Source organism: Drosophila navojoa, chromosome X (assembly GCF_054131105.1).
Source record: "Drosophila navojoa isolate 15081-1374.11 chromosome X, UAZ_NAV_1.0, whole genome shotgun sequence".
In the NCBI taxonomy this organism is placed as follows: Eukaryota; Metazoa; Arthropoda; class Insecta; order Diptera; family Drosophilidae; genus Drosophila; species Drosophila navojoa.
This window is the reverse complement of record NC_142895.1, coordinates 30,576,717-30,600,341: the sequence shown is the minus strand read 5'-3', so window position 1 is coordinate 30,600,341 and position 23,625 is coordinate 30,576,717. Positions and strand designations below refer to the sequence as shown.

The window sequence follows — 23,625 nt, the reverse complement described above, 5'->3', positions numbered from 1 at the left end:
AATGCTGAGCCTTACACACTCAGCAATAGATACATTAGATTTAAGGGTTGAAATTATACATGAGTCTGGGTATATAAACCCGGGCTCAGATTAATAAAGATCAATACGAAACTAAACACCATCTTAGTCAAGTGTATTCGTTCATGGTCCTTCGAGCCGGATGAAGTATTTTAATACTTCGATGCAGTCCATAAGGAAAAGTGTTTGTGTTTAGTACAAAGTGAAGTGCTAAATAATAGTAGATTTGTGCATTGGCTTACCAACCCAAGCTGTGAGTCGAGGCACAGCATGATCAACCTAGTGATCAAAACAAAAAACCTCCAACGGGAAAAGCCAATGGATCTACAATAAACACACAACTGTGTCGTCAACCATCAATATTTAACAAGAAATATTTGATGGCATAATGGCAGAATTCAGGACCAAAGTTGCCGATCACGCCATAGACACAGGCCAACTTCATAGCTGGGCAACGATACCGGAAACATCAACGCAAGAGATGTTTTTATTCGGTTGGTCGAGCCCAATGGTGAAGTTGCTTAACCTTTTGGACAAAAGAGTTCAAAGAGTATGGCTGCATATTGAAGAAGTGCAGGCCAACATTGAGCTCAGCAACCAGGAGGATGCTCTAGATAGCAAAGAAACGCTAGAGTTTCTCTGGAATAAAGTCCAGTCAACGCTTACCGATTTGGAGGATAAATATGATAAGCGTGTCCATGAAATCGATGGCATAGACGCACTGGAAGTCAAAGTGTACACAGTGTCTAAAAGGCTGGAAAGAAAAATAAGTGCACTGCAAAACATAAAAGAAGACACTCCAAAGCGATAGAGACCAACACTTCCTTACTTTAATGGAAGTCCTAAGGCGTGGCCGATGTTCTTCGAGCAGTTCACCAAAATAATCCACAACAGAAAGGATATCAGCGACAAAACGAAACTGCTATACTTGCAAATGTATGTCAAAGGAGAAGATGTACAAATGATAAGCAATTTCGCAATGGGAGTAGGTAACTACAAGTTAGCGTGGGACTGTTTATGCAGACGCTACAAACGTTATTTGCCAGTGGACAAGGAACTGCTGAAGAATGATGATGAAGGCAGTATCCGAAATTACGTGAGCACCTCCGATAACAGTGACGAGGTCACCGCTGATGAGATGCTAGCAGCTCAGGCAGCTTTGGATGCAATTGTGTTCAAAAAGTGGGATTTCAACCCGCCGGCAAGCCCCCACATGGGAAGATATATAACTGAATCTACAGAACAAGAAAATAAACTTCAAGTAGTAACAACAAAAACAAAGCAGGGTGAAGACAAGAGATCAATAAAGAAGATCTGGGCTCCACCAACTCCGACATTGGATTCGGAGGGCATAGAAGATGAGGACAAGAATGGAATTTCTGCCACAACTTCGACATCGACGTTGAGTATCGCTGAAGATACATCAACAGATATCCAATTGGAAGTTCGACCAATGGATGATATTTCCACAGTTGGCAGCACGACGGAAGAGCAAACTTCTGCGGAGACTGCAACAGCGGCTGGATGTGCAGCTGAAGAGAACAGCGACAATACCGACTCAAACTCTCCAGTGATGACCACAGCAGCGCTACCAACTATGGAGACTAAAACTGCAAGTACAATTACATCGGAAAGGGATTCAATTGGAAGTAGCAGCAATATTTTAAAGGAAACAACCATAATTACTACAAGCGAATCAATATCTGTTCTAAGGCATCAGGATCAAACGAAGGATATCTACCATTTGGAGGCTTTGGCTTCGGCAACAATGAAACGATTGACAACTTCCTCAACAGATGCACTCAGCTATACTAATGCAACAAATGATGACACCCAAAAGCCGCGGAAGTTCTTCAAAGAGGCTCGACTTCACTTGGCATGGGAGCCGCCACCTAAGCAAAAGTCCAAGGTACTGGTGGCACACTCGGTTTATCTGGATGTCACACTCTCTGGGCCCCGCAGAATGTTCAGGCACGAACATAAGGATTGGATTGATGATCATTTCGTCAAGAATATTAACAATTATCAAATTTGTATTTGTCCTGTATATTATTGAGATTTCCACAGACAGCAATTCCGGAAGTCACACACTTGGCCCCCCGCAGAATGTTCAGGCATGAACATATGAATATACGATGATCGTATACATGCCTCCGACGCACTCAGCGACTAGCAGGTAGTGCGCTTTGATAGCGATAAGGGCCACATGTACGGACTGCATAAATATACAAATGAAGACCAACCCTTGCAACCCCAGAGTCAGATTACGAAGGAGACGAGCGCTGAGCCTTACAAACTCAGCGATAGGATAAGAATAGCTAATAGACCAACGCGGAGTCTTACACACTCAGCGATAAGATAAGAATATGTAATAGCCCAATGCTGAGCCTTACACACTCAGCAATAGATACATTAGATTTAAGGGTTGAAATTATACATGAGTCTGGGTATATAAACCCGGGCTCAGAATAATAAAGATCAATACGAAACTAAACACCATCATAGTAAAGTGTATTCGTTCACCCTCATCTTTGTAGAAGTCGTATATTACTAGAAACTTTTGCTTCGGTATACACATACATTTAAACATTATGATTACGTACGTCTAGAAATTAAATTATTCAACAAATAAGTTCTAATTATATTGCCAACATTGCAGCGCAGCCCAAGCGCAATCGCCTGTATATGTGAGTGTGTGTGTGTTTATTTGTATGTGTATGTGCGTGCGCGTGTTAGTTTGCATGCGTGTGTGTGTGCATGTGTTTGTTTGTATTTGTGTGTGTGTGTGTGTGTGTGGGCTAATTAGTATTGAATTATCAGTTGCTTGTAGGGTTCAGGGGATCTCGCAGTCGAGCAGTCTCGACTAGAGCTTTCTTACTTGTTTTTTAAATGTCCGTACATATCGCACGCATATCGAGTTTATCAATAAAAATCGATAACTCATCCCGTTATTTTGTTATCGATAAAAACCCTTATAGAAAATCAGTTATAAAATTATATCACCTACATTTTTAAAGCCAAACTTTAAATATATATTAAGATGCATTTTATACAATTTCGATTTGCGCATCCCAAGCGCAGTTGCCTGTATATGTATGTGTGTGTGCGTGGGTTTGTTTGTATGCGTATTATTGAAATATCAGTTGCTGATAGGGTTCAGGGGATCCCGTAGTCGAGTGTCTCGACTAGAGCATTCTTACTTGTTATTTTGTAAACTCTAGGTTACTATGGGAAATTAAGTGCTTAATCACTTTTCTTGTAGATGGCCTATAATATACATATATACATATGTCTTGTGAAGCAAAAGTCTAAAGTCTGTACATTTGAAGGAAAAGAGATTAATTTGGAACAAATCAATCAATCAATAACAAAAAATAAAATTCAATGCATCTATTTGTAAAATTTCTTAGGTTTGATCTTGGAATGTCCCGAATTGCAATGCCCTAGCTATTGATCACATTTGTGCGAAAATTCATTTCACGCTTCTGTAACTGCGGCGTATTCTGTAGTCGAGCAGACTGAGTACAGCGTACTCGTTTCTAAACGTCTTACTTATGGGTATGAGATGATATGTATGTATGTATCTGCTTGGATATGTCAATGCAACCTATGTAAGCCTCATCGGCGTGGTGCAATCATTGAGTTTAGTCGAGGATTGTGTATTCTTAGTAAGAGCTCACAGAATCTATTAAGTTATGCTTCTGTAGAGTAATCTTGTTTTTCTACCCGTAATTAATGGCTGACTGCACGAGATTGAGTGAGGAAGGGCAGGGAGCGTGCACGGCGCGGGGGCTGCTTTAATTTGTAGTTAAGCTGCACAAATAACTCAATTAGTCTTTATGGTGCCACTCCCATTTGGAGCAACGCGAACGCCCTCCCTATCCAGTTTGGCCATTAGGTTCATGCTGCCAACTCGCTAGAGCAGTTCGTGGAGCTGGACGAGCGCTTCGGACGGGTGTTCGCTCTGTATTTGGGCGGCTGCATTACGCCTTTAACAAAACTTTGCAGCGCAGCGTGCTGATGAAGAAGTCCTTACAGGGGCGAGGCCCAGCGGCTGTGTGTTCGGGCCAGACTCCACAGTTCATCTACTTGGCCTCTGCAGCTCACCTCAAGTCTTCCTTGTACTTACTCAGTCCCCTGCGGACGGCGAGAAACAAACAGAAAGCAACTCTCGACGCTTGAAGGCGCCACACCAAATAGCAAATAAATAAAAGCAACAAGAACAACAGACAGAAGAAAACAACAAAAGCAACAATACGGCTATGGCCAAGGCTACGGTCCAGGGCAACTGCAATTGTAAAGTAAATTTTAAAATGGCGTGAAAATGTTAGCGAAAAACAAAGTGAATTGTTGGTCGTTCATTGGCGCTTCAGGCTCTCTCTCGCTCTTATTCTCTCTTCCCCTCCTTCTCGCTCTTATCTGGACACAATTAAGCATAGTAGCATTAACCTTAGATGTTCTATGGCTTGTGATAGTAGTCACACGTTGCCCCGAGTGCAGTGCAATCTGTCTTGAGCGCAGCGAGATTCAGAGTCAAGCCAGGTAGTAAACTAATCGCAATCAATGTAGCAGTCGTAGGACTTGTGTTGGACGCTAGTTGTGCTTGAATTATGCAGACACAAAAGTGCTTTTTGATAATTCTTCATACAAAGAAGAAGATAGTGCAGCAAAAAGTAACTAAACTGTCGTCTCGAATCAGCTCAAACTAGCGTCGCTTGTCAAGTCTGTCTCTCTTGTCTCCTGTCTCTTGAGGTCAGCCACGGACAGACGGACAGACAGTACACTCATTTCACTTTCGTGAATGAGTATAAATAAGTAAGACTGCTCGAATATGAGATCTCTGAGCCCTTCGAACAACTACTATTTCAATAAATATTCAATAAATATTATTTTCTGCTTACATAAGAAACAGCACATGCACACACAAACAGGCATACGCACTGTCGCATGAGCACGCATTGGCTGCAGTGAAAACTGAAAAATGCTTCTTGTCGATAGACTCTCTCCATGAAGCTTTTCGATCATGATTATAGCATCGAAATGAGTGCATTTGAAAAGAGTATTTGAAATACGCGTTTTGCAAATTTAGTGGTGAGGTGCGGGGGGAAAATCTCATTATATATATAAAAGAGAGTTGTAAAAAGTTTTCCAGCACTTATAACTAGAGATCTGCTGGACCAATTTTCATGGTTTTGGATTTCTTGGATTTGTCTCCGCTACGAGTAGGATAGCAGGTCTTAAAAATACTGAAAAAATTTCACGAATACTTTAAAAACGCGGTTTTTTCCCTAAAGATTCAAATTTCTATTGATACTCAGTAGGCTTGATAACAGTGACAGTTTTTGGTCCTGCTCTCATATTATAGAATAGTATAGATGTAAATAAACAAATGTAGTCAATCAGTCTACGGCACAGCCTCAGACGAACCTGACTATTCATAAAAAAGCTAATTTTATAAAAAAAAAAATTGATCTCAGACATTAATTTGTGTAAATTATTCATATTTATATATCTCGATTGTTTTGTGGTTTTGTGCGAGTGCATATTCAGTATTACTATTAATAAAAATGCCGCGTCCTAGAAGATCTAATCTTTCCCGGCGGACCCATAATGCAATTAGGCAACGGAATAATGCGAGTCAATTATCTGGCGAAAAACGATAAATCGCCCGAGAAAGGCGCCGCAGTCAGTTCAAACGAATGTACCACTGTTGAATTCTAAACATAGGGAATGCAATTGATGATGGAAATGGTGGCTTATTTTTTTTGGATACCCCCGGTGGAACTAGGAAGACATTTTTTATGTCATTGATTTTGGCAACTGTACGTGCGAGATCCGAAATTGCGGTAGCAATTGCTTTTTCTGGAATAGCGGCCACATTGACATGTAACATTTCAAAACATTGCAGAGTGTGGCCATAGTATTAGTAGCATCAAAAATTATCATATGGGACGAATGCACAATGGCGCACAAACGCGCATTGGAAGCACTAGACCGAACATTAAAAGATCTGCGCAATGACTCGAGATGTTTTGGTGGTTCAATGATTTTATTATCTGGCGATTTCCGACAAACACTACCAGTAATTCCAAGATCTACTGCTGCCGACGAAATAAACGCTTGCCTCAAAGCATCAAATCTGTGGCGATATGTAACCAAACTTCAACTGTCTGTAAATATGAGAGTTGCATTGTTGAACAATATATCTGCTGATGATTTCTCGAAGCAATTGCTGAATATCAGTAATGGCCGTATTCCTGTTGACGAATCGAGTGGCTTGATTTCATTTCCTCAAAATTTTTGCAATTTCGTCTCATTAAAAGATGAGTATTTCCGAATATCATTGCTGTCCACAAAAATACTAAATGGTTAAGTGAGCGAGCAATTTTGGCGGCTAAAAATAAAGGTGTGGATGACCTTAATTATATAATTCAAAATAAAATCGTTGGTACTCTGTATTCATTCAAATCTATCGACTGTGTAACAACGAAGAAGAAGCCACTAATTATGCAACTGCATTTTTGAACTCCTTGGATGTGCCTGGTTTACCACCGCACAATTGACAGCTGTTGGCTCGGTAGTTAGAAATTTAAACCAATTTAAAAAAAAATTGATCTCAGACATTAATTTGTGTAAATTATTCATATTTATATATCTCGATTGTTTTGTGGTTTTGTGCGAGTGCATATTCAGTATTACTATTAATAAAAATGCCGCGTCCTAGAAGATCTAATCTTTCCCGGCGGACCCATAATGCAATTAGGCAACGGAATAATGCGAGTCAATTATCTGGCGAAAAACGATAAATCGCCCGAGAAAGGCGCCGCAGTCAGTTCAAACGAATGTACCACTGTTGAATTCTAAACATAGGGAATGCAATTGATGATGGAAATGGTGGCTTATTTTTTTTGGATACCCCCGGTGGAACTAGGAAGACATTTTTTATGTCATTGATTTTGGCAACTGTACGTGCGAGATCCGAAATTGCGGTAGCAATTGCTTTTTCTGGAATAGCGGCCACATTGTTAGACGGATGCCGCACGGCTCACTCAGCGTTAAAATTGACATTAAATCTTCAAGCTACTGAACAACCGACATGTAACATTTCAAAACATTGCAGAGTGTGGCCATAGTATTAGTAGCATCAAAAATTATCATATGGGACGAATGCACAATGGCGCACAAACGCGCATTGGAAGCACTAGACCGAACATTAAAAGATCTGCGCAATGACTCGAGATGTTTTGGTGGTTCAATGATTTTATTATCTGGCGATTTCCGACAAACACTACCAGTAATTCCAAGATCTACTGCTGCCGACGAAATAAACGCTTGCCTCAAAGCATCAAATCTGTGGCGATATGTAACCAAACTTCAACTGTCTGTAAATATGAGAGTTGCATTGTTGAACAATATATCTGCTGATGATTTCTCGAAGCAATTGCTGAATATCAGTAATGGCCGTATTCCTGTTGACGAATCGAGTGGCTTGATTTCATTTCCTCAAAATTTTTGCAATTTCGTCTCATTAAAAGATGAGTATTTCCGAATATCATTGCTGTCCACAAAAATACTAAATGGTTAAGTGAGCGAGCAATTTTGGCGGCTAAAAATAAAGGTGTGGATGACCTTAATTATATAATTCAAAATAAAATCGTTGGTACTCTGTATTCATTCAAATCTATCGACTGTGTAACAACGAAGAAGAAGCCACTAATTATGCAACTGCATTTTTGAACTCCTTGGATGTGCCTGGTTTACCACCGCACAATTGACAGCTGTTGGCTCGGTAGTTAGAAATTTAAACCAACAACAAAACTGTGCAATGGAACGCGTTTGGTGATAAGCAATGTGATTCACGCGTCGATACTCAAAGGAAAATTTAAAGATGAGGAAGTTCTTATTCCCAGGATTCCGATGATCCCAACAGATATGCCCTTTGAGCTTAAACGAATTCAATTCCCGATTCGTCTCGCCCTTGCCCTGTAAGAGTTTAGTAAATGTAATCAGAAAATGTTGTTTTCTAGATATCAGAGTCGGCGTCTCCCCGTCAGTCTGTTTGCGTGTTAGTGTGCGAGTTGAAGGCAAAAGAACACGTTTTTGCATTTCTTGCTAAGTAAAGAAAGCATTATATTGGAAGTAATAAATGATCGGATTTGACTGGTATTCGTATTCGCTAATTTGGTGTCAGACTGAAGAACTTTGGCTGTCGCTGCCGCTGCGCGCTGCTGGCGCAAGATATTTAATTTTTCATTCACATAAGCCGATGCCATCAGCTACCTATTACCAATTAGAGCTACACGCAAGCACAATGCTCGGCTCGGCCTGGCCAATGTCAATGACCGGGTGGCGAGAGTGCCCAGCAATTGGAGATTTGTGGTGGTGCTGGCATTAGGCTTACACTTTGCGCTTAATTAATCATTGCATACCGAGCGAACGAAAAAAAAGAAAGCACACAGTAACTGTTAGACATAAATGTGATTTCTGTGCTTCCGGCTCGCCATTTTGTCCGTTTGCCTTGCACAATGTTCGTTTCCGGTCGCCCGGCGCAGAGCACACAAATTATTTAAAGATAGACGACCTTCAGCTAGACACGGGAGTCGGTTGTGCCTGGAGCTGGATCAGCCCCAGGAACGGTCTGTCGGCAACCACGCGTTATATCCGTTTCCGTTTAACTTTAACTTTTACTTCTCCACACTCAACACTTTCGGCATTGAGTGATGAAGCTTCGTCGCACAGTGGTTGCGCCCATAGGCCAAAAGTAAAAAAATCCACCACAACCAATTTTGACAAAACCCACACAAATTGACTCGCAAATGTTCAAACTTCTTAATGGCAAACCGGGTTTTTCTAGATTTGCACTGGTACTTTCTAAAAATAGCATTGAAATGCCGAAAACGTGTCCATTTTCGCAGGGCTGATGCGCTCAGTAGGCTTTTTATACCCTGAACCCATTGAAAATGGGAAATCAGGGTATAATGGTTTTGTGTAAAAGTAAGTAACAGGCAGAAGGAATCATCGCAGACCCCATAAAGTATATATATTCTTGATCAGCACGACGAGCTGAGTCGATATAGCCCTGTCCGTCTGTCCGTCCGTCCGTCCGTAGAGAGCTGAAATTTTTTTTGTATACTCGTGTATACCATACGCAGTACGAGTTTGCTTTATTTTTTCGATAACTCATCCGATAACTTTTTTATCGAGAATAATCGAAAAATGGATTTTGTTTTTTGAGCCTCATTGAAATACTATTAGACGTAGAGACTTCAGATTTACTGTGTATATACATATGATGAATACAAACATTTTGTAATCAACAGATTTTGGATACCACGCTCCCTTCGCCCCCAATTTGTAAAAAACGTATTTCAAGTACTAGAGACTTGTACTTTGGAATGTACTTTTGTACTTTTGACCATATGATTACGCTCTGAAAATTTCATTAAGATTGCATATCTACAAAAAAAGTTATTCATCAAATAAATTCTCATACTATGGCCCACACTGCAGCGCAGCCCAAGCGCAGTCGCTGCTAACTGCGCAGTTAGCAGAGCGCGGGCGCGTGAGGGTGGATGCATATGTGTGTGCGTGCATAAAAGAAGTGCAGAATGATAAAAATATCAGCTTGGAGGGTTCAGGGTATCTCCTAGTCGAGCAGTCTCGACTAGAGTCTTCTTACTTGTTTTCACTTTAGCGTTGCATTTCAAAGTGGTCAGACGTTATCTTAAGTGGTCCGGATTAATTTTTTTAGTATGGATGTTGAAGTACAAGGTATTTACTCTAATTTCCAATTAAAATTACTAGTCAACTAATCAAATTGTTATTGTGAAATTAATTTGTTTGATTTAATCTTTTTATGTGTGTTTTTAAGCGTCTTTTTTATGTTTAGGTGGACTTTTAGTTATGATCCCATAAAATTCCACAGAAATGTTTTATATCCCCGTATTCGTCTGATTTTTAAGGTAATAAATGTGTTTAGTTTAGGTGCCCAAATTTGCCCATGCATTTATAAACGTAAATAAAGTGACGGCGTCTCCCATTATTAAAGGTCAGCTGTGCCCTGCGAAACGTCTGATTGGCGTAATGTTTTGTTGTTTTTCTCTCTCTTTTCGTCGTTTGTGGTTATATATGATTTTGAAAATTGATTATTCTTTTATTAATTAATCATTTTTATTTGATTTGGTTGATTGAATTTCGTAGACAATTTTTATAGGTGTGTTTTTACGCGCCTATATATTTTTGATTTTTGGTGCACAACAAATGGAACCAATGCAGAAAAGCTAAAGATACTGATAGAATTTGTACACATTGAAATTAAAAAGAGCCGACCTGGATGATTTGCCAAAGCGTATTTCGTTCATTTGTAAAAGATTCGCAACTCTTTGTCAAAAACACAATCGTACAAAATTCTCTGTAATGCAAAATCAAAATATTTGGCTAAAAGAAAAGGAAACAATTTCATTGTGCTGTGACCACCGATCAATACCCAAAGCAACTGTTCATCGAGTCAAAGAAAGTTACCTTGCACAAAAAAAAGAAAACAAAATTATTAAACAGTACATTCCAATTATTATTAGAAGAGTAAATGTATGTAAATATAATCTTAAAACTTGATAATTTTAGTTTTCTTACTATTTGCTTCATTTATTTTTAATAAATCATCTGTTTTGTTCTAATGTTATATTAGAAAAATAATTTTTTTTGAGGTTACGTATTGGTGTAGGCTGCTGGTGGGCTATACGACTTATTTAGGCATGCCACATTACTTATTATATTTTTATAGAATTTTGGAAAACATTTCATCATTTTATCTCCACTAGAAGTACTTTTGGCCGCTCTCCCCATACAAGCGCAACCACTGTGCGTCGGTCCCTGGACTCAGGTTCAGGTCTTGACTGCCATTGGCTTCCGCCCTCATCCTTGGCCCCTAGAACACTTTGTTATCCACTCTCTCTCGTTGTGTCTCCGGCGTCATGACGCCGGCTCCTGACATAAGGCATAATCATTTTTTTTCTTTCAAGCAGAATTGTGCGCAACGTCACTTTGGCAAGTGATAAAATGTTTTATGTGCTCGAGTGTCTGATAACAATAAATAACACCATCAGCGGAACACAGCGGACAGCCGGATAAACTGGAGACCATGCAACAAGGCAACTGTGCAACTAGGCAACCAGACAACCAGACAACCAGACAACCGGACAACCGGGAACCAGGCAGCTGGGCGATCAGTGGTCCGGCAGACTCCACCGGGGACATGTAAACAAATTGGCGATGAAAGCCCGTTGACGGGTCTCCATTGTTGTCGGGTCCAAGGCGGCATTGATTCTGCATGGCATCAAATAAAATTTCTGTTTGCTTAGGCTTCGCACCACTATGACCCATCCCTTATCTGAGCTGGGCTGAACTGAGCCCTGGCCTCTCCTTGTTTTGCTTCCCCTCAATTTGGTTTCGGCCTATTTGCATTTTGGTGATGAATTGTAATCAATAACAATTTGCGAAACGCGCCCAGTCCGGACCCTGACCTATTAATCACCACGCCCACTGTTTGTAGCCGTTACACATGTCTCCTCCTCCAAAATATTTAGCTAGCTTGCAGAAAGTCTGTTGTCGCCTCGGTGACCCGCTCTGTAAATAGCTTTCGAAAAACGCTAGCATTGAATTAATTTAAATATGTGTATAAAACGATAAACACCCTTCCACGACGGAATTATCAAATTAGTTGTTATTCACTTCCCCATTATCGACATAATATAAGCCGTCTAGGCTATGTTATGTTGTACCCTATGTTATGAATAGAAGAGACAAGGCTGCAGAATATACTAGCATACGAAAATTCTTATTTACCCAACTCCCTACATATAGGCTGTAAATGTAAATGTCAAATCTTTTGAAATAAAATGGAGACAATAACAATATGAAGATACGAACTAATAAGAACTATCATAAGCAACAGACAGAAGCGAAAATGCATTCATGATTATATTATTATATATTTTTAGAACACATATATGTAAATGTATTCTCAGATTACTTACATAGCTTACCTTTCCGGTTAAATATCGTAATAGATACAAGCCGTTAACTCAAAGCTCTCAGTCACGTAAAATCTCTTAGTAAAGCACTGCGTATTGTTATTTGTCAATTTTGTGATTGGGAATGAAGAACGGCTTGGGGATTTTCCACGAATTACCAAGTGCACCTTAGGTAAGTCCAGCCAATGTTGAGGTCTGACTTTAGCTGCACGTTGATCATCAAACACTTCATCCATTAGGCAGTTTGTCAGTCTGGCAGTCTCCGTGCTAAGAATTAAAAGTTCGAGACGCGCTTTGTGCGCAGTAACGACGTAATTTCCTTTTACACTTTTACCATTATGCTTGCTTGTTGATTGCCTGATTCCCGCCTCTTTGCCGGCTTCTCGCACTGCCCTCGCTAGAAAGGTTGGCTGTCACTGTGCTGAGTCTTTGGAGCCGTTGCCTTAATTAGCGCACTGCTCACTTGGAAGATGGCATTTAACAGGCATCCAACGGCTTGTCAACATCAGCTCCTCGCCTCTCAGCCCGGTTAAGGTAAGCGGCTAAGTGGTTGGTCTCCTGTTCTCTGGCTCTGGCTGGAATTGCTGACTTTGATGAAGCTGCAGCTGGAGCAAGAAACGATGCACATAGCGAGGACAACGTTGTAGAGCTGCATTTGGTGCTATTCAAATCGAAGTCGTATCTTTTATTTCTCTCTCTCCCTCTCTCTCTCTGTCTCTCACACTCTCACTGTCTCTGTTTTCTGGAAGAAGCTGCCATGCCAGCAGACACATTTGACTCAGACATCGCACAAATTCCTGGCATCAATGCTCTGTCAGAAGGTTGGGCCGAATTTTTCTTTTCACTTCAGGCTCGAATTGCGTTGACTGAAATTGACGAAATAACATAAAAGTAGTTAAAACACCTCCGTGTCGCGCAGCGGAAAATAATTTGGTAAGTGCGTAACGACTTACGCTAAACTGTGTTCGCAGCAACAATTGGGGAAACCTCTCTGTGAAGCAGCCCAAAATTCCATTAAGTTCGTTCTTACTAAAAGTTTCTCCTGTTCAATACACTACGTCCGCGGCACGTTCTCTTCGGCAAATCTTTATGAAAACTAAAGAACTACTCTGCGAATGAAAACTTAAAGCCTTACCACATAACTTGTAGCTCGTTATGTGATGCAAAATAAATTTATTCATTCATTATAGTTATCGTGGAAGTAATAAGTAAATATGGATGAAGATGGCCATGTAATCTATGACTTTTATGATGGACCTGCTTTGGTCGATATCTGCGTCTCTTTCAGACACAACGGCGTAGTCTATCTATGGGCTCTTTGGGAGGGCGCCAATATGCCAGAGGCGGTGCCAGCTCTCGTTTTGGGTGACATATACTCCACGTTGGTGATTGACTACTTGCAAAGCATTACAATTTTCCCTGCAATGTAATTTGTTTATAGAGTAATGTTAATAAACATTAATACAGCTGCTAACAACAGCTGAAAGATTAAAGAAAAGAAAACCTAACACATTTCAATTGAATCATTAATGTTTGTATATGAATGTTTGGACGTATACATGTACATATCTTATGATTTGCATATATTGAGTATTTGATAGTGAGAAACAAATATGATCCATCACAAAGAGCACCATATTTGCTTTGTGCATGGATTCCTCCTTGATTCATTTAATTTGTTAAATAAAAATTATAATCGTTACAGTCCCTGAGTATGGCAATCTTGATTTCACCAACTCTTACTCTTATCACTATGCTAAACTTGAGCTTGGGCGATGGAAACATCTTTAGTATCTCAAAGAGCCTAATACCGGTGGGTTTCCATCGATAAAGGCTGCAGAAATCGCGCGTCTTATTTAATGACATGTGCCAAGCGCCATGGAGGCCCCTCATCTATGGAGACCCACATATAAAACAAAGAATTTTTCGTGGCATAAAAACTGAAAAAACCCTGCAACATTTTGTGAAAGCTTTAACTGTCCTTCGGTTGTTGCTGTAAATGGTGCTGTTATTTACGTAGTGGCTCTTCACCTGGACACTCCGGAAGTTTTAAAATGAGCTCGAGACAGAAAAACGACTCGACTTCCCCCTCAGCATTGCACTCGCCCTCATTCACTAGCTGCCCTTTTCGTACGCTGAATGCGCACTTAATGAGCGTTTAATTGGCTCAGTGTTTACAAGGTGCCAAGGTTGAGGTAGGTAGCCTTCGAATGCTGCATCTGATAGAAGTTTGTTGGGCTTTGAGGACCTACGGGACCTGTGGGGTCTGCGGAGTTTGTGGGTTTTGGTTCGAGTTGATTGAATTTCTTGTTAAACTTTTTAATTGCATTCCATTGTTCCGATCGGCTAATAAATATTTTGTTGCGCTTAAATTGTTCAAAAATACCAATAAAAACATAAAAATTGATAATTAACAAGTAAGGGCTGTAGTGGAGACTGCTTGGCTATGAGATCTCCTGAACTGTCCCAAGAGCTGATAGTCAACCAACACATTCATACATATACGTACATATACATATAAACGTCCGCACCAATGAGTATTTGCTCTGCTTATTGCTCTGCGAAAGCTTCAGGTCAAAGTGATGAGGTATAGTGAAGGTGTCCTGATGGTGTGGAGTGCCTTCACATGCTGGAACATCGGCCCGCTGCTTTAGATCCACATACCCGATTTTGGGGAGGATTTATTCAATGAATACAATTCCGAAATTTCGGACCGTTTAATGCATTTATTGAGTATTATTACTCTAATGTGCTAGAAATCGTGGTATGAATGTAATTATCACAATGAAATTTGATTACAAAAGTTCATAAAAAAAAAGTAAGAAAGCTCTAGTCGAGACTGCTCGACTACGAGATCCCCTGAACCCTTCGAGCAACTGATATTTCAATAATAATTCGCACGTACACACGCACACACACACATACAAACAAACACACGCACACACACACACGCATATACAGGCGATTGCGCTTGGGTTGCGCTGCAGTGTTGGCAATATTATGAGAACTTATTTGTTGAATAATTCAATTTCTAGACGTACGATCGTAATGAAACTTTCAGAACGTAATCATAATGTTTAAATGTATGTGTATACCGAAAGTCTCAAGTCTCTAGTATTTGATATACGACTTTTACAAAGATGAGGGTGAGGGGGTGGATATAGGGGCGGGGGGTAAATTTTAACAAAAACCGAAATTGTATAAAATACGTGTTAATATATATTTAAAATTTGGACACTCTAGCTATAATGATGTAGGAGATATAATTTTTTAACTGACTTTCGATAAGGGTTTTTATCGATAAAAAAATATCGGAATGAGTTATCGTTTTTTAGTGATAAACTCGATATGCGCGCGATATATACGGACATTTAAAAAAAAAGTTGAAGTCTCTAGCTCTTATATCGTCTGAGATTTTCTCCCATTTTCAATGGGTTCAGGGTATAACAAGAAAGAAAGCTCTAGTCGAGACTGCTCGACTACGAGATCCCCTGAACCCCACAAGCAACTGATATTTCAATAATAATTAGCAACACACACACACACACACGCATACAAACAAACACACTCACACACACATGCATACACATACACATACAAACAAACACACGCATACACACACACTCACATATATAGGCGATTGCGCTTGGGTTGCGCTACAGTGTGGCAATATTATGAGAACTTATTTGTTGAATAATTTAATTTCTAGACGTACGATCGTAATGAAACTTTCAGAACGTAATCATAATGTTTAAATGTATGTGTACACGGAAGCACAAGTCTGTAGTTATTGATATACGACTTTTACAAAGATGAGGGTGAAGGGGTGGATTTAGGGGTGGGGAGTAAATTTTAACAAAAACCGAAATTGTATAAAATACATCTTTATATACATTTTAAATTTGGAGACTCTAGCTTGAAAGATGTAGGAGATATCATATATCGATATGCGCGCGACATATACGGACATTTTTAAAAAAAGTTGAAGTCTCTAGCTTTTATATCTTCTGAGATCGACGCGTTCATACATACGGAAAGACGGACGGACGGACGGACAGACGAACAGGCCAAATCGACTCAGCTTGACACCCTGATCAAGAATATATATACTTTGTGGGGTCTGCCACGCCTCCTTCTGCCTGTTACATACTTTTAACAAAACCATTATACCCTGATTTCCCATTTTCAATGGGTTGAGGATATAAGAAAAAATGCACACGATGTGGCAATTGCGCAGTAGCAGAGTGCATTTTCTGTGTTTGTGTGTGTTGTGAATGTGTTTTGTTTCTTATGCATGCTGAAAGTGAAGATTTTGTGGAATATCAGAGTTTGATGAAATCAACTCTCAAGTATAAAAATTATTTTGTATCCACCTATTTATTAATCGACTAGTTCGATAGTTCCTCAGTCGATTATGTTCGTGTTTTGCTGTACAGTTGCACTTTGTAAATAAACGCGTGTAAAACGCAAACGGGCGACGCGTTTTAATTTCGCGAATTGTTTTTGCTTGACTACCAAAGCTATAAAAATATAAAAACAAAACAGCAACTAAATAAAAAAGCCCAGCAACAAAGGACTACAAAGCCAACCGAACCACGTTTCAGATTTGTACAAAAACTCCCAGCGCCGCCTCATTCAGAGACCTCCACCATCGCCCCTTGCTCCATTCTGAATAGTCGCCGACCGTCTCAAGTCGCGTTCTGTGTCCATGATTTTATTTTCAAATGCTGCAGCATTTTATGTCGCCATTAAAATATTTTATTGCTCTTGGCGTAAATTTAAGCAATAATAAAATAAAAATAAGCAAGAAAAAAAGCTCTAGTCGAGACTGCTCGACTACGAGATCCCCTGAACCCTACAACCAACTGATATTTCAATAATAATTAGCAAACACACACGCACACGCACACGCACACACACACACACACACACACACACGCATACAAACAAACACACGCATACAAACAAACACACGCATATACACACACTCACATATACAGGCGATTGCGCTTGGGTTGCGCTGAAGTGTTGGCAATATAATGAGAACTTATTTGTTGAATAATTTAATTTCTAGATGTACGATCGTAATGAAACTTTCAGAACGTAATCATAATGTTAAAATGTATGTGTATACCGAAGCACAAGTTTCTAGTATTTGATATACGACTTTTACAAAGATGAGGGTGAAGGGGTGGATTTAGGGGTGGGGGGTAAATTTTAACAAAAACCGAAACTGTATAAAATACATCTTTATATACATTTTAAATTTGGAGACTCTAGCTTGAAAGATGTAGGAGATATCATTTTTTAAGTGATCTTCGATAAGGTTTTTTATCGATAAAAAAGTATCGGAATGAGTTATCGTTTTTTAGTGATAAACTCGATATGCGCGCGATATATACACGGACATTTAAAAAAAAAGTTGAAGTCTCTAGCTCTTATATCTTCTGAAATCGACGCGTTCATACATACGGACGGACGGACGGACGGACAGACAGACGGACAGGGCCAAATCGACTCAGCTTGTCGCCCTGATCAAGAATATATATACTTTGTGGGGTCTGTCACGCCTCCTTCTGCCTGTTACATACTTTTAACAAAACCATTATACCCTGATTTCCCATTTTCAATGGGTTCAGGGTATAACAAGTAAGAAAGCTCTAGTCGAGACTGCTCGACTACGAGATCCCCTGAACCCTTCGAGCAACTGATATTTCAATAATAATTCGCACATACACACGCACACACACACACACACACACACACGCATACAAACAAACACACGCACACAAACAAACACACGCATATACACACACTCACATATACAGGCGATTGCGCTTGGGTTGCGCTGAAGTGTTGGCAATATAATGAGAACTTATTTGTTGAATAATTTAATTTCTAGATGTACGATCGTAATGAAACTTTCAGAACGTAATCATAATGTTAAAATGTATGTGTATACCGAAGCACAAGTTTCTAGTATTTGATATACGACTTTTACAAAGATGAGGGTGAAGGGGTGGATTTAGGGGTGGGGGGTAAATTTTAACAAAAACCGAAACTGTATAAAATACATCTTTATATACATTTTAAATTTGGAGACTCTAGCTTGAAAGATGTAGGAGACATAATTTTTTAAGTGATCTTCGATAAGGTTTTTTATCGATAAAAAAGTATCGGAATGAGTTATCGTTTTTTAGTGATAAACTCGATATGCGCGCGATATATACGGACATTTTAAAAAAAAGTTGAGGTCTCTAGCTCTTATATCTTCTGAGATCGACGCGTTCATACATACGGACAGACGGACGGACGGACGGAAAATAACATTCCAAAACATAAGTAAAAACAAGTCCGTTTTTCCTTGCCTTGCCCACACAATTTTCTAAGGGCTTGATTTGTGCCCCATTTCGTTGCGTTGCGTTTCGTTTTGTTTATCTTCAGTGAAAATTTAATTTGCATTTACGCATATAATGCCGCTACCCGCCACTCCTGGGGAGGCCGCAAAGAAGGCTAGGATGAGAGAGGGACAGAGAGGGTGAGACCAATAGGGATGACAGGATAACCCCATTGTTGCAAGCTCAGCCGCTGTGCCATTTCGTGCCTCCGAAAATTTTGTTTATGCCCGTTCACGAATCGAAAAGAGCGTATTGACTGATTCCACACATATTTATGTTGGAGATTTTAAATTTTCGTTAGTGTATTCCTCTTATCAAAAACCTTTAGATATTGTCATTGTTAGTGAGCCAGCAATCAGCTACCCCAGTAGGGTATACGTAGCATCCGCTGATGGCGCATCAGTTTTTCCCGAATCTAATTAGGCCTTTTGTCTTTCCATCTATGTGTTTGTCAATAATTAGACAACCTATAAGCTAACTATAATATTTTTAGATCTATAATCACTATAACAACCTCTGCGATTGGAGATCCCCTATGGATATATCTTGATATATATATATATATATATATATATATATATATATCAAGATATGTCCATAGGGGATCTATATATATATATATATATATATATATATATATATATATATAGATATATATATATCTATTTCTGAAGAGTGGAGCGAATATTCTCCACTCGTCTGCATCCGATAGCAACGCACTAGCATTTTTTTTTTTGGCTTCAACTCATGTGTGTGTGTGTCTTTTTCTATGTGTGTGTCTCTATCACATATTCTACTATATGCATGGCAGCAGCTGCTTTCGCTGCCCCAAGCGTTGGTTCCTTTCCCCCATTCCCATGGCGGAACTGAACTTGGCTTTTTTTTTTTTAGGTCGGCTCTGCGAATCCACAGCCTGTATCCGTCTTGTTCTTTCTATTTTCTGTGTGTGCGGTGTTTTTTTTTTTTGAATGCCACGCATATTAATGGCATTCCATTGATTTACTTTACTTGTGCCAACGAGGTTGCTTTGATTCTCCTTTACTTTTCGGCAGTTCCCAAAAATTTAACTCTTGAAATCCAGTTGAGCCAGAGTGCTATAAATTATACAGATGCTTTAAATTCTGGTGCGTTGGGCTTATTTTTTCGGTATTATATTCAATTATTAATATTACCTGTATGTTTTTATTAATATACGCCCACTAATGGTTTTTCTAGGCTTCCGAAAATGCTCATTTATTTGAATGCTGAAGCTTTTCTTCTATTCAGCTTTTTCCAATTAAATTAAACATATATGCAAGCCCACATAAGTTAAGACTAAACATTCTTTTATTTGATTATTGTCAATTAAAACATCTTTCATCAACTTCTATTATCTGGATGTTCAGCTCTTAAGTCCTGAACTCTTGAGCAGACTTTTTAACTAGATGTGTTATAAATAAATAAATCACTTATGGGATTTAAGAAGTGTGCGATGACAATAGTCCTTGGGGAGTCTGAGCTAAACACAGAGCAGTACTTGGTGCAAATTGCTGTCAACATGCAGTACTTATGTGCTTTGGAATTTGGGTCGGGTCGAGTGACCCGATGAACCTGGCGATTTGCGAGAGGTAACAAAAGCTGTGCGGACACAAAAGAAAACTCCGTTTTATTGAAATGGACGCAAATCGCGTCGCACTCGCAAATTTGCAAATGAAGTGCGACGAATTGTAAAATGGAATTGGACTCGCAGCGCCTCTGACTGCTAATGAAATGCGATAAAGAGTCATTCAGCCGTAATAATGACTGTTCAGCTCCCCTTACCCCCTAACAACCACCTGCGCCTGAGTCAATGGTTTGCTGTCGGCCAGCCGTGAATAGTCGAGTCCATGGCGTCGATGTAACACGATTTGATTCCCTGCCATGGCACAAGCCCATCCATTGATCGATTTAATTCCGAGTGCTGTTTTGTCGTTTGAATTTCGATGTTTGACGCTCTGATTTGGCGTCGATTGCGCGGAAATTAGTTGACGTTCAACAAACTGTGATTCTAGTGTCGTGATATGACGAAAGCAACACCTAAAGTTTGCAACATTGCAGCCCAAAACGAGCAGCGTGGGGTAGCTGACATCTGCTAAATCCGATACTGGAAAATAATTGAAGCTTTTCGCTTATGAAATTTGATTGACTAACGTTTGCGTTCAGATTGATATCTTTTATGCAACTCTAAATTACATTTTTGGCCCTAAATGAATTTTTCGCACATTATTCAATTGGGCTTACTCTAATGAACTGTTTGTGTAGGTGCTATAGACACGCCAAATCGATCTAATATCGCAATGCTAATTTTCATACTCATTCACGACAGTAAAATGAGTATATTGGTTTTCTGCAATGTCCGTCTTGCTGTCCGTCCGTCTGTCCGATGGTCCGTCTTTCTGCGTATGAACGCAGTTTATTTCGGCGTTATTGAAGCTAAAGACATGAAATTTGGAACACATACTCGTGTATATCTCCGATTTATAAAGTGAAAAACTTTTGCTGATCCGCTCACTAGGGGCGTGGGCTAATGTTAAGATCTATGAATATGAATCTATAAAGATTGATGAAAAAATTATATTTTTACGCCCTTTAGGGGCTTGGCAAATCGGACCTGAAGATATAGTAATTTTTCGAATTCTGCTATATTTTGGACACTATTGGACAAGTTTGTAATATATAGTCGGGCTGACCTCACAAATCCAAAAAGTTTTGGTGGATATATGTCCGCCCACATTGGGGCGTGGCAAACCGCAACAGTTTATATCTTCTAATAAAAGTAAAGTATAAGAGCTAGCTAGCTGATTTCTGCTACTTATGTCAATGTTATTTATTATATTGAAAATAAATTGGCGTTTTTCCAAACTTAAATATTTGCTCCGCATTTGTATACCCTGAACCAATTGAAAAAGAAATCAGGGTATAAAGGTTTTGTGAAAACTTTATAACAGACAGAAGGAAGCATCACAGACCCCAAACATATACAACAAGTAAGAAAGCTCTAGTCGAGACTGCTCGACTACGAGATCCCCTGAACCCTTCGAGCAACTGATATTTCAATAATAATTAGCACATACACACGCACACACACACACACACACACGCATATACAGGCGATTGCGCTTGGGTTGCGCTGCAGTGTGGCAATATTATGAGAACTTATTTGTTGAATAATTTAATTTTAATGTACGATCGTAATGAAACTTTCAGAACGTAATCATAATGTTAAAATGTATGTGTATACCGAAGCACAAGTTTCTAGTATTTGATATACGGTGGGGGGGTAAATTTTAACAAAAACCGAAATTGTATAAAATACGTCTTAATATATATTTAAAATTTGGACACTCTAGCTATAATGATGTAGGAGATATAATTTTTTAACTGACTTTCGATAAAGTTTTTATCGATAAAAAATATCGGAATGAATTATCGTTTTTTAGTGATAAACTCGATATGCTCGCGATATATACGGACATTTTTAAAAAAAGTTGAAGTCTCTAGCTTTTATATCTTCTGAGATCGACGCGTTCATACATACGGAAAGACGGACGGACGGACGGACAGACGAACAGGCCAAATCGACTCAGCTTGACGCCCTGATCAAGAATATATATACTTTGTGGGGTCTGCCACACCTCCTTCTGCCTGTTACATACATTTCAACAAAACCATTTTACACTGATTTCCCATTTTCAATGGGTTCAGGGTATAAAAATGCGTGTGTATATTCTTGATCAGGACGACGACCTGATAGACTGTCGCTGGCAACTGCGCAGTTAGTAAAGCGCGTAGTTATGTGTGCTTGTGGATGCATTTGCATGTAAATATGTAATATGTATGTATGCATCAATGAAATGCAGAATGATTAAAATATTAGCTTGCGAATTTGCGAATTTATTAGGAATTTATTGATTTATTATTATTATTAGGAAAATATTAATGAAACCTTTTCTCTTTCCTATAGGATATTTGTTCGAGGCTACAAATATATGGTATATTTAAGCATATATGGTATATTTTTTTTTTCAATTCTATAATTGACCGTTTTTCGCATTTGGAAGTGTTTTTGGGGTTTGTGATGCCTATCGTGTACTTTCTATAACTGCCCATCTCTAGCCAGTCAGAAGCGACAGTACTTCCGATAATTATGTTTGAGCATTACTTCAATATATCGATAGCCATTAATTGCCATACCCACTTTAATTTTGATCATAAATTTTTGTGCATTTTTCTGTTCAATAAGAAACAACAAGTAAGAAAGCTCTAGTCGAGACTGCTCGACTACGAGATCCCCTGAACCCTACAAGCAACTGATATTTCAATAATAATTCGGACACACACACGCAAACAAACAAACACACGCACACACACATGCATATAGAGGCGATTGCGCTCGGGTTGCGCTGCAGTGTTGGCAATATTATGAGAAATTATTGGTTGAATAATTTAATTTCTAGACGTGCGATCGTAATGAAACTTTCAGAACGTAATCATAATGTTGAAATGTATGTGTATACCGAAACACAAGTCTCTAGTATTTGATATACGACTTTTACAAAGATTAGGGTGAGGGGGTGGATATAGGGGTGGGGGGTTAGTTTCAACAAAAACTGAAATTGAATAATGATGCGTATTAATATATATTTAAAATTTGGACACTCTAGCTTTAAAGATGTGGGAGATATAATTTTTTAACTGATTTTCGATAAGGTTTTTATCACGAATATATATACTTTATGGGGTCTGCCTGTTACATACTTTTAACAAAACCATCATACCCTGATTTCCCATTTTGAGTTCAGGGTATAAAAATTGCGGTTTAGTTGTTGCGCTATATAGAACCGAAGTGATAAAACGCTGGCACTTATAAAAACTAAATTAGGTAACTCTGATCTAAATCTTCTTGCGAACATCAGCTACCAATGTAGCGAGTGACCAACTGACATCTTTGGCTAATGTAAACAACTAACCCATTAGCTTTGAAGTCGTCATTTGCAGGTAAGTACATATACATAAATATATATTTTGAAGAACGAATTGACAAAAAGCGCGCACAACTTTGGCTTCATTAATCCTGAAAACCACAGCAAACTAAAATATAAGCTGTATCAGGATAATGATCCAAAACACAAGTCATTGCTGTGTCGCACTTGGCTTCT

At 39.1% G+C, this 23,625-nt stretch overlaps 1 protein-coding gene and 1 long non-coding RNA gene across 2 annotated transcripts in view; one reads left to right on the top strand and one right to left on the bottom strand.

The window, feature by feature from the left end:
- LOC149090818 (uncharacterized) overlaps window positions 1-23,625 on the bottom strand; it is a 128,119-nt gene that overhangs the window by 72,565 nt on the left and 31,929 nt on the right. The window lies entirely within an intron of this gene.
- Window positions 821-2,074, top strand: LOC149090819 (uncharacterized). Its single transcript, XM_089263510.1, has one exon. It carries the CDS (start codon window positions 875-877, stop codon window positions 2,072-2,074), a length of 1,200 nt encoding a protein of 399 aa, XP_089119636.1. The 5' UTR covers window positions 821-874.

Bases quoted from the DNA above. Each gene is read 5' to 3' on its own strand.
- LOC149090819 (XM_089263510.1), top strand. From the start codon at position 875: ATGTTCTTCGAGCAGTTCACCAAAATAATCCACAACAGAAAGGATATC.